General features: G+C 37.3%; 1 protein-coding gene across 1 annotated transcript in view; it reads right to left on the bottom strand.

Moving 5' to 3' along the window:
- The window catches only part of EPRS1 (glutamyl-prolyl-tRNA synthetase 1), a 69,061-nt gene extending 52,596 nt beyond the window's left edge, over positions 1-16,465 (bottom strand). The window contains exons 1-8 of the mRNA XM_065895980.1: positions 16,303-16,465; positions 12,480-12,564; positions 9,421-9,520; positions 8,398-8,554; positions 6,969-7,108; positions 5,600-5,694; positions 1,939-2,065; positions 1,047-1,239 (exon numbers count right to left, since the gene is read on the bottom strand). Of these exons, the coding sequence (XP_065752052.1) occupies positions 1,047-1,239; positions 1,939-2,065; positions 5,600-5,694; positions 6,969-7,108; positions 8,398-8,554; positions 9,421-9,520; positions 12,480-12,564; positions 16,303-16,348 (943 nt within the window). The 5' untranslated portion in view covers positions 16,349-16,465. The remainder of the gene's footprint in view (positions 1-1,046; positions 1,240-1,938; positions 2,066-5,599; positions 5,695-6,968; positions 7,109-8,397; positions 8,555-9,420; positions 9,521-12,479; positions 12,565-16,302) is intronic.
- Positions 16,466-16,677: the final 212 nt, after the last annotated feature.

Below are 16,677 nucleotides of genomic sequence, written 5' to 3'. Positions count from 1 at the left end.
ATGTAGAGAAACATTTAAAAGGGGGTAAAAAAAAAAAAAAAAAAAGACTTCCATAACACTTTGAATTTACTACACTTCCCAAATGTGACACTCAAGATTTATCTTAAGTATAGGGCTTCCCTGGTGGAGCAGTGGTTAAGAATCTGCCTGCCAATGCAGGGGACACGGGTTCGATCCCTGGTCCAGGAAGATCCCACATGCCGCGGAGCAACTCAGCCTGTGTGCCACAGCTACTGAGCCTGCGCTCTAGAGCTCACGAGCCACAACTACTGAAGCCGCATGCCTAGAGCCCATGCTCCGCAACAAGAGAAGCCACCACAATGTGAAGCACGTGAACCACAACAAAGAGTAGCCCCCACTCGCCACAACTAGAGAAATCCCGTGTGCAGCAACGAAGACCCAACACAGACAAAAATAAATTAATTAATTTTAAAAAAAGGTATATATATATATATATATATATATATATATATATATATATACTAAAAAAAGACTGGATAATAAAATTTTAAAAACTTTAAAAAAAAACATTTAAGTATAGTAGTGTGGAAGTTCTGGAACATAATTACAGAATAAAAACAGCCAGATTCAGAAGCTCAGGAACAAGTAATAACAAATATGCTTTTTTGTTAAGTGATATTTCAGACATAGGGTAGCATCAAGCTTACATATTATATTCACATTTACTCACATGCTGATAGGAAGATGTGGGTATGGCTAACATTATCATCAAACATTCTAATTAGAAAGGCTAAGTATTTAAATTGAGAGAACTACAAAAAGCTACAGAAGGAATTACATGGAGTGAATGCAGTGCAAAAGACTACAGGTAACAAGTGAGATGCTGAGGGCACACACATGCTAACAAAGTAATAACAACGTAAAGATGATAGAGAAAGAAAAGATTTCTAAGGGATGAATTAACATATGAAAGATATTTCCAAACATGTTTCAAACCATCATCTTTCACAGAAATCATTTTCTACTGAAGAAGCAGAATACAAGAAGAATATCGATTAAAATATAAAACACGAAATGTGCCTTACGGTTTCTTCTATGTTTGGATTCTATCCTCTGCTCACGTTCTGCTTTCATCTGCTCAGCAGGAGTGTCATCCACATAAGCCTTCCCTTCCTGAATCAGCTTCTCTGCGTATTTCATTATAGTTTCAAAATGATCCGAGGTGTAAGTAAATTGATCTGGTTTGATATGCAACATTGCGACATCTTCCAAGATAACCTGCAGTAAGAATCCAAAATAACCATCAGTTTATCTTTCGCATTTTCTTGTGTATTTTCAATCCTTGACACTGCATTTGGGCAAATGTAATAATACACCATCTGTCTTACAGAGCCTGGAAATGGCTGTGGAAGCTGTATGATATTAGATCAGAAAAGAAAAAAAAAAAAACAAACAAAAGAGAGAGATATTCATTACACTAGCCTCCAAATTTCCAGCTGAGAAAGCTGATCTCATGGTGCTTTCCATTTATTCTGGAAAAGCTGATTATTATTGGTCATGCTGACAATCATTTGCCCTCTCTTTGAATATATTACAGTGCTTCTAAACAGATGATATAAGAGGCTAGGAAACCTTCACATTTTCCAACACCTACTTAGTGTTCGTTTCATTCATAAAATTATATGACAAAAAGGAAACCTGCCTCTAGTGACCAATTCATTTAAGAAAGTGATACTTGCAGGAAAATGTAACACTTAAGTAAATTCTACAACAGTTGAGGAGGAAGAAAATAAACTGACGTTTTTTGGTATGGGAGCTCAACAATTCTTGGCTTAGGTCTCAGGCAAAGAATACATAGATGAGCAAAAGAAGCAGCTATGAGAACAAACTTAAATTTTCATACCATGAAGGTACCAGGTCACCCTCTAATTTTAATCAACTTTACTGACAAAGGGTCATCACTACACCTTTAATTACCTTCTCAAAATCTTCCTTTTCTTTTTCAGGATTTGTGTCATCAAATCTCATGATCAGTTTCCCTTTAAAGTTAACCTGGTAGTGCTGGTTCAGAAGAGCAGCTTTCGCATGCCCAATGTGTAAGTAACTAAAACAAAAACATTTTACAAAGAAACTCATTAACATGTTTTAACTAAATACTTAAACTTAACCTTTTTGAGGAGATGAGAACTAAACAGAAATCCTTCTAGCTGGTATTCCAGTCTTGTTTTATTTGCTAACAAGAAGTACTGTAATAGAAAATCTGCCCCTGAGGAAGAAAAAGACTACAACATTTATAAAATAGTCATAAGAAACAATTTCATATGTAACCTCTCACAAAGGAATTAAGTTATTGACAAACATTACAACCTTAAGGCTAATCTCTATTTTCCTTTTTTTTTTTTTTTCTTACTGAGGAATGAAAGGTAATTTAGTTAGAGGAAAACTGCTTCCAAAACTGTTTGCAATGCTACACAATAGTGGATCTTTACTAAGACCAGATGCTACTGAGAACTGGCAGCCCGTCCATTGCAAACAAGACAGAAGCACCTCTGAGGATGCCACTGTGACTGTGACAATTAAATAAAAGAGCACATGAGAATTAGAAAGCCACAAGAAAGCACTTTACTTCTCTAGGCTTTAGTTTTCTCAGAAGCCAAAATGAAAAGATTTTAACTAAATGATCTTGAAGGTCTCATCCAGTACCAATATTCCACAGATCACAACCTATGGGCAGCTGACCATTACACAGAATAAAATAAATCAGAGGCACTGTTAATATTATTACATATCAACATCCTCCTCTATCAATGAAGTGGGTGAAAAGCAATATCCTAAACCACTATTGTTGAAAATACACTTTTCATCAATAACAGCAGCCACAGTTGCACTGCTCTACAGTCACCTGGTTTCATGCACACCTCTGATCTCAGTTGATATCAAGAGCTCCGGGAGGGAAAAGTACAATGATATGTCTTTATATCATTTCTAAAATCAGTCTATTTCTTTAGATAGTCACACAGCATTCTAGGTCAATGATTCAATTTTAAGGAGTTTATATGCATAGGTTAATGCAGACAAGTACAATGCAATGCATTGAGGGTTACTCAAAACTTTCTGCATAAAATAAAGCACCATAAGTAGCATCCCAGATGAGATCCTGGAAGAGAAAAAGGACATTAGGGAAGAACTAATGAAATCTAAAAAAGTATGGAGTTTAGGTAATAACTATATATCAATATTGGTTCATTAATTGTGACAAAGGTACCATAGTAATGTAAGATGTTAGTTAACATTAGGGAAAACTGGGTACAGGTAGAAGGTAACTTTTGGGGTTTCTTTTTTTTCCTGCAATATTCCTATAAATCTAAAACTACTCTAAAATTTAAGGTTTATTAAAAGTAAAACAAAGGACTGTGAGTTCTGAAAATGAAACAGAAATACTTTGTGCAGTTTTCACTGAAAGTGCTACACCCAATAACATGTTAAGAAGAGAAAAAAGAAGACTAATAATCACTGACTACCTACTAATTGACAGTTAATGTGCTTTACATACAGGAATTACCCTTAAGAGGTGTGATGAAATCAAACTATTACACTTAAAGATACTATCTCTGAATCTAAAATAATGTGTGCAATTCTAACAATTCTAAACCTCAAAAAGCTAACAGGACTATAAAATATTCACAAGGTAAGTAAAATAATTGGCTCAAGAGACAACTACGTCAGGAGAGCTAAAGAAAACTATGTTCCATGCTGCACTAGTTAGTACTGATGCTATATTGGGCTTTTCCCACACAAAACAGACATAGGCACGTAATTTTCAGTCATATGGATTCTAGAGCCAGACAGCGTAGGTTTGCATTTGGCAAGTTGCTAAAACGTTGTATGAATCAGTTTCTGAAACCATTTGGAAAACGAGATAATAACAGTGCCTTCTTCACAGGGCTAACAGGATTAAACAAGTTACTACATGTAAAGTGCTTGGTAAGTACCTGCACATAACAGATGCTAATCTATGTGTTAGCTATGAATATGAATAAAAGGCAAAATTCAAGCCTCTGGCCTTCATGAAAGACACAGGAAAAAAAAATGATTAAAAAACCAATTAAAGAAGACTTGTTTTGCAGTATAAGGAGATATGATCAAAATTATGAATGTTTTTAAACCTGAACACTGACTTATATTCCAAATTCCAAAACTGTATTCAACTGTTGGACTGAAATGACATAACTCACAACAAATAAACATATTTTATACAGTAAATAATAAATATGAGGAGCTCACTATTCCAAGAAGTGAGAGTGACAGAAAATATAAAAAGATTCAAAAGGGACAAATGTTCAAATGGCATAGCTATAAAGAGCCATGGCTAAAAAACTAGCTTTTATCAAACCATTAAAGTCACTACCCAACGGAACAACCATGACCTCTCACACCAAGAACACAAGAGCAGAATATTGGGTGGTAGGGACCCAGGATATCTGAGGGAATTAAACTATGTAAAGTAAGTATTATTTATGACTGACTCCACTTAGCTATCAATCAATCATTTAATGATTCAGTCTGTGTATTTCCCAGAACCGTTATTTCCCTTTCATCTCCTTCTACCTGTCCTTTATTTCACCACCTAAATCGGCAAACTTAGAAAAGCAGAGAGAAAATGTGGAATTCTAACACTGGCTTGCTGTTAATGGCACTTATAAAATAGCTTGTGAAGAACTATATTAAGAACGGCTAAAATAAAATAGTTTCCTTATCTGCCACTTCCTACTGTCTACATACTCCATTTATCACAGATGGGTAAGAATTTGGCTATAGAATACAAAATCTGAAATTAAACAAAATTTGGGGGAAAAAAACCATCTCATGTGTAAAATATGACACAATACTTTCCCAATGGCTAAGTTCCTAAGGCTAACTGCTTTAACAAAAGGCATTTTATTATATTAGCATCACCGGAAGGGTTCTTTTACAAAGTTCGTCCAGCATGAGTCACAGAGACTGACATGTGCAAAGGCAGAGACTGCCCTCAGCCTTGGGGAATGCTGGGCAAGGACCCAGGCAGACCCATGCCGGTGGCTCCAGCCACAGCAGTCCTTTTCCCTAACAAGCTAGTCATATATTATTATTTTCTATGGCTGCCAAAAGTGAAAAGGGTTTTGAAACCTACTAATAGTGGAAACTAATGAATAGGAATGGGCTTTTCAGGACTCCACTTACTTTATTTGGGAAAAAAAATAACTTAAAATACGTCTACCATAACTTCTTCGGCTAACTGAAAGGATTGCTCAGGGTACAAATACAAACCCTTATTAAAAGATACCCCCAAAATCTCAAAATGTTAATAAAACTTAAGCCTTTCTATTAATGGATGTTTTTCTATTTACAATTAAAATTCTGCCTGGAATAAAATTAAAATGTTATTTTTCCTATTGCTTTAATAAGCGAAAACTACAAACTTTTTATAAATTAACTATCAATAATTTTAAAACTATTAAGATGTTTAGAATTTTAACTCCCACAATTAAAATCTTACTTATTTCCTTCTATATATTAACCTATTGATTTTTAAAGTATTTGATAACTGTCTTAAAGCTTTTCCACTAAATGTATCCAATTATAAGGTATATTTTCTTACCCACTAGCCTCTGGAGGAAATCTGACGGTAACCTTTCCCATCTCAGCACCTGGAAGCTCAACAAATTTCCCAACATCTTGCTTTTTCTCAGGTACCTGAAAAGCAGAACAACAACAACAAAAATAGTTACATGGTTAAATGTTTAAAGAATAAATTCATTCAACAAATACTTACTCAGTACCCACTATGCACCAAGCTTGGTTATGAGAAAAAACTGGCTAGAATATTGTCCCTGCACTTGAAGATTCAAAATCAGTTGAAGTTAACCAACAGCATTTAGGGTCGTCAGGAAAATGCTTAAAAGGAGGCAAGAACCAAGCTGCACCTTGAAAAATAAATGCAAATATATCAGATGGAGAGTATACAAGGGCAGTCATTCTAAGAAAAGGAATAACAGCACAGGTAAGACTGAAAGTCAGGGAAAAGCAGTGCAATGTTAGGAGTACATGTTGAGTGGGTAGGCAAGATGCTGATAGTCGATTAAGCCCAAAACATGAAGGCCTTTATAAGGTTGACTTTTATGTTTCTGGCAGTGGGGAATCCTCAGGGGTATGGAATTACTTATCTGTATTTTCTAAAACTATACCCAGTACACTGCAAAGTCTCAACGAGAAAAAAGAAGAGACCAAAAAACAAAAGGAAGTTCAGTGATGAGATTATGGTCTTAAAACAAACTGGGGGTAATGAGGCCTCAATAAAAATCAACAGCAGTGGAGATAGAAGACAAATCTATAGATACAAGTAATAATAATGGAACTTGTTGACCAGTTAAGAGGTGGAAAGTGGTGAATACTTTCTCAGAACAACTGAGGTGACTGTGGTGTCTTTACCCAAGCAGACAACAGTTTTCAAATTGTACTGCATCGGAGTAAAATTTGTAATATGTAAATATGTAAACATATTCTCTGTAATATGTAAACAGATCAAAGTAAAGCGACTGTAATTGGGGGAAAGGCCTTTTTCTAATGTATTCAATGTCACGTCTTCCTACAGAATCAACAAAAAGGCTCTACAGAACCCCAGGACTCAAAGGTCACAATGGTTCAAAACCCAGAGAATAGAAAATCTGGGAGGAAGAAAAGATGGTATAGTTATAAAATAATTTAAGTTACTTGGACTTTGGATTTCCTAAGGGACGCACAATGGATGATCATAATCATCTAGAAATATAATTATGAAGATTAAGGCTTAACGTAGGCAAGCAGTTAAAGGCAAGCCAAGACTCAACAATGACAAATTCTTCCAAGAAGATCCTTTTTAATCAGGGAAAAAAAAAAAAAACAACCAAACTATGAACATAATTTTCTTTTCAGATCTAAGATCTCAGGCAGACAAGATGTGAGCATTAAAAAAAATTTTAAAGGCTTACCACTTTAGCTTTGGTTGTTGAAACATTCCACTTGGTGCCTACTGACTGGAAGGCCTGCTGGGCTTCAAGAAAACCAAACCAGCGTTTTACATGAACTGGAGCTTTGTTCTGTTCCAACTGTTCCTGCCATGCAGCATTTCCTATTAGCAAACATAATTTTAAAACCATTCAACATATCTGCAAATTCAAAAGCAAAGTTCCAGTCGTGGTTAATTTAAGTAAATGAGATGGCTTAAAGCTGTGCTTCTATAATGCAATTTTAAAAATCTGGGTACACATGGAAGTGATTTCTAATACTTCAACATATTTTAAGAATTCACAAAAATTAATTTAAAATATTTTTTCATTTCAGTTCACTAGAGTGAATCCTAAATCCTGCCCTCACCACTGCCACACACCCACTAGAAGGCCAATGCTACATTTCATAACTGAGGAAAAGCTTTAAGTGGATCCACTAGAGAACAAAATAAAAATCAAGATCAAGAAGTAGCTCTTTTCTTCAGTTGTAATATCAAAAATGGTACTGAAGGAAAGTTTATGTAATTCTTTAGCATCACAAAGCTACCTCCATAAGATATTATCTTCCTTTTATGAACATTAACTCAAAAATCAAAAGACCAAAATGTCATAAACCTACAGATGAAAAGTTCTAGCTAGGAAAGTCCTTCATTTTACATTGGTTATTGTTATAACAATTTAATTTAATTTGGAGAAAAGGTTAAGCCACAAAAAAAAGTACAGAGAGGGAGTTTTCTGGTGGCCCAGTGGTTAGGACTCCATGCTTTCATGGCCGAGGGCGCTGGTTCAGCATCCCTGGTCAGGGAACTAAGATCCTGCAAGCCGCGGGGTGTGGCCCAAAAAAAAGGTACAGAGTATATTAAAGAAATTTTTAAAATGCTCACATAACCCAGATTTAAAGAATGATAAAACATTTTGGCATATTTGCTGCAGGGTTTTTTTGTTTTTTAAATAAACTAACAAAATTCAAGCCCCCTTTGTGTCTCTCATCAATCCCATATTCTGACTACTCATAGAAGATGGAAAAGGTGACCTCCCAGAGAAACAACTCCAGCTCACCCCGCCCCCCACACACATACTGGACAACCAGAAACAACAGTAACTGGAGTTAAGTAATGGCTGAGACAGGAAAGGTGCTGACATAAATGGGATGAGGAACAAGGCCAGCTCCAAAGGCAAGAGAGGAGCTGCAGTAGCAAGATGGGGTCAACCTCCAGGGACAGCAGAGGATGGGGAATTCCTTTAACCGGAGAGGAATAAAATAGCCAGGGAGGTCGTTCCTTTGTGAGAAAGTCCTAAGTGACTGCCATGAGGTAGATAGATGCTCATATACGTAGAAATACATGTACCTCTTATCCAGCAAAATATTAAATAATTAAAATAGAAATTCTTCAAGAAGAATTACTGATACCTTTTAGGGTGGCCCAAACACATAAATCTGCTAAGCTCAAGGAGTTTCCAACTAAGTATGTTCTCAGAGATAGGCAATGACTGAGTTCGTTGATTGCAGAAGTAAACAAATCACATGAAGACAATTTTGTAGCACTAAACTCCAACCAGTGATCAATCTGTGAAAAGAAATGCATCCCAGGGTTTAGAGTTAAACAAACAAGCAAACAAACAACCTCAGTTAGAACCATGCCTGTCTCATCTCAATTACAGAATTTACCATTATGTGGATTTAACTGTAATTGCCTGGGATCTAAACTGGCACTTAAACACATATGGTTATTTTTCTCTGTTTTCTTTTTTTTTTTTTTTTTTGCAGGGGTGTGAAGAGGCACTTCAGGGAAGAAAAAGGAAAATATGAAAACTGGAAGCAGAAAGGAATAATGAGCCTGACCGAATGCAACAGACAGTACCCAGCCAAACAGATTCATCCACTTGCGGAATTTAGAAGTAAATACCTGGAAACTATTCTTTATATTCTGAATTTTGTAAGATTTAGGAAAGTTAGAGCTGAATACAAACAGGGGAAAAAAAGGCATCTAAAGTGCCGTATTGAAAGTTAATCTACTACTGCTATAGTTAATAAGGTATATACTTGAAAAGGAAAATGTGTGTGACCCTGAGCCCTTGTAACTTTTCAAGAACTGCTGCCTCATCTGCCAGGTAAGAAAGCTGCATAAGAGCATAAGATGACCTTTGCAGTCACATCCAGCTATGAAATTCCAGGAATCCAGGAAGAGGAAGTCAGCACTAAATGACCCAACAGCTGGTATGGGTTTGAAAGTGCAAACTTAGGAGCTAAGACTTTTTTTTCTGAAAATAAAAACAGATGAGAATTCCTTAACTTGGTCTCTGATTAACACTCTGTTAATATCCTTAAACAGAGTAATAGTCCATAAGCCAACAATAAAATGAAGTTCGCAAAAGAGCCAAAGCCTAAATCAAAACAAAATAAAACACACCCAAGGAAACGTTCATTCCTTACCTCAGTATGTTCCAACAGGTTACAGCCATACAGCCCAGCTGTAGTTGCAATTCTAGCCAAGTAGCGAAGTATGGAATTTATATCCGTGAATACCACATTTCTAGAATATATAAGTATGAGATAAAATATTACTGTGGCTCTAGCAAATCAGTAAGTCATGAGACTTATGAAAAATGTAAAAATAGAAATCTTATAAAAGAGACAAATATATGCCATGTATTTTCTAGTATAGTAAAAAAAATAGATCCAATTTGTTCTTTACTCTGTTCTATCAAATTCTAATTTGTTTTGAGATGTTCAGCTAAATCCAATAATTCACTTCAGAGTAGACTATCTATATGATGTTTTATCTTTCTAACTATTGGTTTCTACGTGTCTATTCAGCGGTGAAAGTATGAAAATTGGGATATCGAGAATAAAGTGATTTAAAATAAATCAAGGCAATGAAGCCAAGGATATACCGTCATAAAGAAGCTGGTTTTATCAACTTACAGGTAAACATGGTAGATCAAACCTCATCAAAACTGATCCTATAAGGAAAAAGAGACTAAGGAGAAGAGACAATAGCAGTAAAATTTCAGAAGCTAGAAAGCAGATGGAGTTAATAGGCCTGAAAAAACTGAATCTTAACTGGACAGTGGACAAAGCTGAAAACCAACCCAATTTAAATTTTAGAATCCTCTAAAGACTTACGCATCAATGAAACCAGGTATCCTTGGAAGTGAGAGTGAATTGGGACTAAAATAAGGAGGCTTGGTTGAAAGTCTACTTAAAAATCAGTCAGAAAAAAAAAAAAAAATCAGTCAGAAACACAGATAGCTCCAAACTCTATGCTGCAGAGCTTGGCTACTCCCCTTACCCAATCCTGGCAAAAACCGGAGCCTTATTCTCTAAAGACTAAAACAGAGGGTCTCTCAAATGGGGGAAATCTGGCACAGGTGCAAGTTGGTCTATAGAGGTAACAAAGAGAATAAAAGAATACACGTATACTGGATGCTGAGATCCTCAGCTTTCTTCCCACCCTCAGCTCCCAAAATATTCTGGCACCCGCTCTCCTTCACCTTCCGAACAGGAGACTGAAAGTCATCTCTGGATAGATAATCTGATCCACCCAGGAAGAAAAGAATCAAGGATGCTAACACCAGAAGTTCCTTCAAATGAGCAGCTCAGTCTGATCGCCCCAGAGTAAAGCTCAGAACTGACAGGCTCACCTTGGAGTTCAGAACTTGTAAGCAGCTTTACTCTCCCAGTCAAAATCTAAGAAAACCATAAGAAGTTACCAAATATCTGAAGAAAGCCTTTAACTTAAAAGGTAGCAACCAAAACAAACACACAGATGTAAACTGAACAAATCAAGGAATAGAAAACTTTAAAAGTAAGTGAATAAATTTCCTCTGAGCAATGAAAAAATATAGTGCAGGGCTTCCCTAGTGGTGGAGTGGTTGAGATTCCGCCTGCCAATGCAGGGGACACGGGTTCGTGCCCCTGTCCGGGAAGATCCCACATGCCGCAGAGCGGCTGGGCCCGTGAGCCATGGCCGCTGAGCCTGCACGTCTGGAGCCTGTGCTTCGCAACGGGAGAGGCCACAACAGTGAGAGGCCCGCGTACCGCAAAAAAGAAAAAACAAAACAAAACACAGTGCAATCGTAAAATAAGAACAGGATACTATATCTAGATAATAAATAACAGAAAGCTCAGATACAAAAAAATGTAACAGCAAAAACAAAAACTCAATAGAAAAACAGAATAAAAAAAGTTGAAGAACTCTCCAGAAAGTGAGGAAAAATGAAAAAAAAAAAAAAGGAAAGTGACAGCGACACTTTAAGAAAATAAGAGGACAAATCCTAGCACCCACATAAAGAACAGAAAATGGAAAGTTACCACAGAAAATATTTTCTAATTCCCCAAAAGAGGATTTCTAAGTTTCCACATTAAAGGGAGCAATCAAGCACCCAGAAGAACAGATGAAAAATAGATCCAGACTAAGGCATATTATTGTGAAATTTCTAAATACTGAATCCTAAGGGAAGATGTCTGCAAACTTCCTGCAAGTCACACAGAAAAGATAGGAATCAGAAAGGCTTCAGAAGAGAACAAAGCAAACAACAATAATTCCACGGAAAAGTAAAAATTGTACATGAAGAGCAATCATACATACGTTGTATACGTTGCATACGTTGCCCTTCCCCAATACAAGTCTTTCTGTCAGTTTATTATAGACCATTTAAACCATTTCAGAATTCTGCATCCTGCTTGAGAATACCCTTGAAACCCTCTTTCAATGTGGTCCAAATTCCACCATCTGGCAAAATATTCTTAAAAGGATCTGAAACCATGTTGTGTTTATTCCTTAGTTTCGTTAAACAAGAGAATGTTTCCCTTCCCAGTTCTTTTAAATTCTTTTCAGTGGGTTCCAAAAGAAAGAGATAAGTCCAAGGGCACGCAATCTTCCCTATATCCTGGGATGCAAATAATCCATCTTAATCAAGAACATACAGTATATGCTCATTACAGAAAATTCTGAAAACACAGAGAAGCAAAAAGAAAAAAAAAACCCCACAATTCCAAAACTCAGAAAGAAATATTAAAAGTGCTGTATACTTCTCATTTTTTTCTTTGTAGATATGTAATTTTACATTTATGTCTTGCTTTTTTACTAACATTAGATTATGAACATATCCACCATTAAAAATTCTTCATAAGCCTTTTTTTCACAGATGCCTAATATTCTATGCTGTGGACTTACCAAATTTATTTCCTATTATTACTGATTTTAAAAACGTCCAATTTTCCACCAGAATACATTACAACAGAATTAAAAACCCATATACATAAATCCTTCTGTACATCTCTAGTTTCTTTCTGACAGATTAGATATATGATCAGATAGTGTGCTGACAGATATGTCTCCGGATATAGTTCTTTTAGAATGAGGAAGAAAGTATACTTCTTTTTAGGGACCGTTTACCAGTTAGCAAGTGAAACAAGCATACAACATTTAATCCTAAATATTTTAAAAATGCTGTTCAGTACTGAAAACCAGATATAAAAGCACTTACTCAGATACACGAAGAATATTCTCTTTCCCTTCTTCAACAGAAATGCTGACGTTGTCTTTCACATGTTCTACTGCCAACAAAGCTCCTAAAAATGAGATGAAAAGATTTCTCTTTATAAACAATGTGGTATTTAAAACCTGAATCATAAAGCAATGAGAATGAGTCAACAAACCAGTATTAAGACCTGCAAGGAGTAAACATTTTTCCCTAGAGTCTGTAAACGCAAAGTATGGCCTTCTGGTCTTGGAGAAGTAACAAACCAGAAACCATTCCCTGGCATAATCCAACTGTTTTTGAATATACTCAGTGTCCAGTTAGGGACACTGAAATTAATCTTTCCCTCTCTCAGGAGAAAAGAAGAAATTAGAATAGTTCCTTGTATAAAAGCTATTGTTGATAGTATTAGAGTGATTGCTATGTGGTGGGGACTGTGCTAAATGCCTTACATTCATTATCATTTTCAATCTCTGTAGTAACCTTAAGAGGTAGGCACCTTTATCTCTGTTTTATAGAAGAGAAAACTGAGGCTTGGAGGGGTTAAGTAACTAGCCCGAAGTCCTTGATTAATATGTGGCAGGCAGGATTTGAACGCAGGTCTACGGCAGTCCAGAACTCATATTCTAAAACAGTGATATGTGCCTCTCAACACATCATCAAGTTTACTAAATATTCATTAATCCGTTGTCCTTAATTTATCTAAGATGGACAACTGGTAACCAGATACTGGTTTCTAAATACCATGCTCCACTGGAGACAGGGCTGTGGTAGGGAAGGTACAAGATAAACCTGGAAAATTTCACTGTGCTAGAAAGCAAGAAGTACTCAAAGAATGATAAAAGATATGCCAAAAGGACACAGAGGTCAGCCTGGAGGGGCTCCCACTGGCAAATAGAGCCAATTTAACCACTAAAGTAAATAATCTAAGTTTTAGAGTACCGACACCGAAGAATCCTATACAGCAAATTTTGAAACTGAATTCCTATTACAGGCAACAAGATAGATGAATCTCAAAGAACTATCCTATGTACAAAAGAATAGTTTCATATGATTCAATGTATATGAAGTTCTAGGAAAAGCAGAAAAAAATAGTGACAGAAAGCAGATCAGTGACTATCAAGGGCCAGAGATGGGGGAAGGGGACTGACTGCAAAGAGGCATGAGGGAACTTTCTGAAGTGAGGGAAGTATTTTATTTCATTATTTTGGTGGTTACACACTGTACACATCTGTCAATCAATTTACAACTTAAAACTGGCAAACTTTATTATATGCAACTTGTAACTCAATAAAACTAATTTTAAAAATAAAAATTTTTAACTTTAAAAACAGAAAATGAAAAATAATTCGGAGTATAACCTATTAAGTATATTTTGCTATGAATTTTTTTAAACGAGAAAAAGATCTTCTCAGGAAAAAAAGCCAACTAATACATGTGGAAAAAACGGCAGAACTGAAGGTCACCATCTGGCATCATCTTAATCATAATCAAGTTGGGCAGGAAGCACTAACGGATGCTGAATCCAGTGGGTAAAGGTTTGACGGGGAGTGAAATGTTTACATGGTACCAGAGCATCTCCACACAAAATGCCCGTTAACTGCAAAATGGAAAACTCTGCAGTGGGGAAAGCTGTCAGACACCATCTTAAGTACTCAAGATTAGATCATCAGTAATGGGAAAAATTCAGGTACCAATTATTGGGCTGCAATGAAGAACAACGAATTGTTTCTATGCTATTTCTGCCAAAGATCTGTAGCCTGAATCTAGTCACAAGGGACCATGAAACACCTGATCAGGGGACATTCTTTAAGTAAGCGGCCTGTAATCTCCAGAGAGGTTAAATCTATGAAAGACTAAAAAAACCAGCCCAGGTTGAAAGAAACTGGGGAGACGTAACGAGTAGGTGCAAGGTATGATCCTAGATTTTGATCCTTGCACTACGAAGATGGATGAATTGTATCAATGTGTATTTCCTGATTTTAATGGTCCTGTGAAGTCATATAGAGTTTTCTTACTTAAGAGAGATGTATATTGGAGTATCCTGGGGTGCTGAAGCATCATTACCTGCAGTATGCTCTTCAAAGGCACTGGAGAAAAAATATTCTTTGTTCTATTCTTATACCTTTTTAAGTGTGAACTTATTTTAACATTAAAAAATATGGTGAATGCATATAAAATAAGGGAAATTCTCACAATGCAATCTGTTTTTCTGAATGTTTCATCTAATTATATTGATTATTTAAAAACAGAATGTATTTGAATTAAACAATTGGGAACAATTAAATCAAAAACAAAAAAAGGAGGGAGAGAAGCAAATAGAAACATATATTCTATAATTGGACTATAGTTCACAATGACAACAAATTTCTTTAAGACCCACTTTCAGTATACTGGCAGATGTGATTCTCAGTATTATAATTCACTAAGGAAACAGATCTATCATATTCAGGGTGATTTTCTAAATTACATCAGTAAAAACGACAGCTATTTATTGAGTATCTACAGTGTGTCAGGAACTTGACCTGCAGTCTCATTTGATTCTGGCAAGCAACTGTATGTGGGAGATATTATTCCATGTTTCTCAAACAAGGAAACAGTGGGAGATGCCAAAAAAGGAATTGCCAAGGTTCCACAACTAGTAAGTGGCAGTCGGGATGGACCTGGTCTCCAAGAAGCAAGTGTCATTGCCCTTAACCATGAGGTCACACTGTTTAGTGCTTTCCAACTGCAGAATCAAACCCAGTTCTTTCAGAGTTCAGTGATTTGTGTGAGGTTAGCCCATAATTACTTGAACCAATATGCTAAAAGATCATTTTTTAAAGTATTTTAAATGGCTATTAAATTGTGTTTTTTGTTCCAACAGACACTAAACACCCTGTCATGAGAATGTACTGCGTAATCATCAGCCCTATGTGGGCAACTGTATCTAAAAGTCTAGGCCTCTCAAACATTAGAAAAGTACTTGCATGCATATGTTAAGAAATGCATTAGCAAATATAAGCTCAATAAACTGATTATTTTGTGTAATTTCTGAAAACAATAGAAAAAAACAGCAGAAAGTCTAAGCTATCTATCCACAGTAACCTTGGCCACGTTGAAAATGCAATTCCAAATCGAATTTAAGATGTATCAGGAAGATGACAAGTCAGACCTTTTCTCTGACGTTTACTACCTCCATCGGATGTGTAGTAAACCAACCCCATCAGTCCGCAGTGTACTTGGGTGTTCCAGCAATCACCCTTCAACCTTTAATTAATATAAATGCAACCTCGGTTAAAATTTTAAATACTTCTACGACCATCTTCCTCGTTCCCTTTGAACCCAATGAAACGTAAAGAAAAGTTAAGTCAAGGGGGTTGAAGATCTTTTCTGAGGACGAAGGAAGGGAGGTAAAGATAAGTGGATTTAGGGGAAAACGCTAAAAGAGGGGGAGCGAAGTAATGGGATTTCAAGTTTTAAAAATGTTATTTCTACGTCCGGTGCTCGGTCTCCAGGAGACATCATTTCTAAAAGGGAAAGGAGAGTAAGCTGGGAGTCATCCCTCTGGGAGAGAAGGTCCGAAGCTGAGCCTCGGGTGGCCCTGCCCCGGCTCACACAGCGCCCACCTCCACGCCCCAGAGAAACGTCTTCAGGAGCAAATCCACCTGCCAGGGACATAGGGCGAGGGGCGCAGAGCCTACCCCGTGTACACTTCGGGGGTGAGAGGCAGGCCTAACCTCCCAGACCGTGACCGTCACTGCGCCAAGACTGGGCGCGGCGACTTTCCCCGCCCCGCACCCTCCCGGGCTGATGCAACCCACACAGGTTGGCGGCCCCGGGCCCTTACCCAGCGGAGGGTCTCCCGAATTCACAGTCAGACAGAGCGTCGCCATCTGCACTGCTCCGCCGGTCTATCTATCAGTGCGCCTGTCCTGCCACCCGAAATCACCCCCGACTCGCCCAAGGCGAGAAGGTGCAACGTGTGCGCACGCCTGACGCTGCGGAAGCCTTCGCCCCTCCCCCGCGCCGCAGCCAGCGTCTTGGCGCACAGCACAGTGCGTCATCACCGCCCGCCGCAGCCGTCTGGCGGCTGCTCCGGGAACCTTAGACCGTGCCCCGGGCATCTAGGGTCACGAGGGCCAACGTGCAGTTTCAAGCCGCTGAAGGGGGAGAGACGCTGAAACTCACGACATTTTTCGACAGTTCGTAAAGCGAGAAAAGT

The sequence above is a fragment of the Phocoena phocoena genome, chromosome 1, assembly GCF_963924675.1.
Source record: "Phocoena phocoena chromosome 1, mPhoPho1.1, whole genome shotgun sequence".
Taxonomy (NCBI): Eukaryota; Metazoa; Chordata; class Mammalia; order Artiodactyla; family Phocoenidae; genus Phocoena; species Phocoena phocoena.
This window is presented reverse-complemented; position numbering and strand designations above follow the sequence as displayed.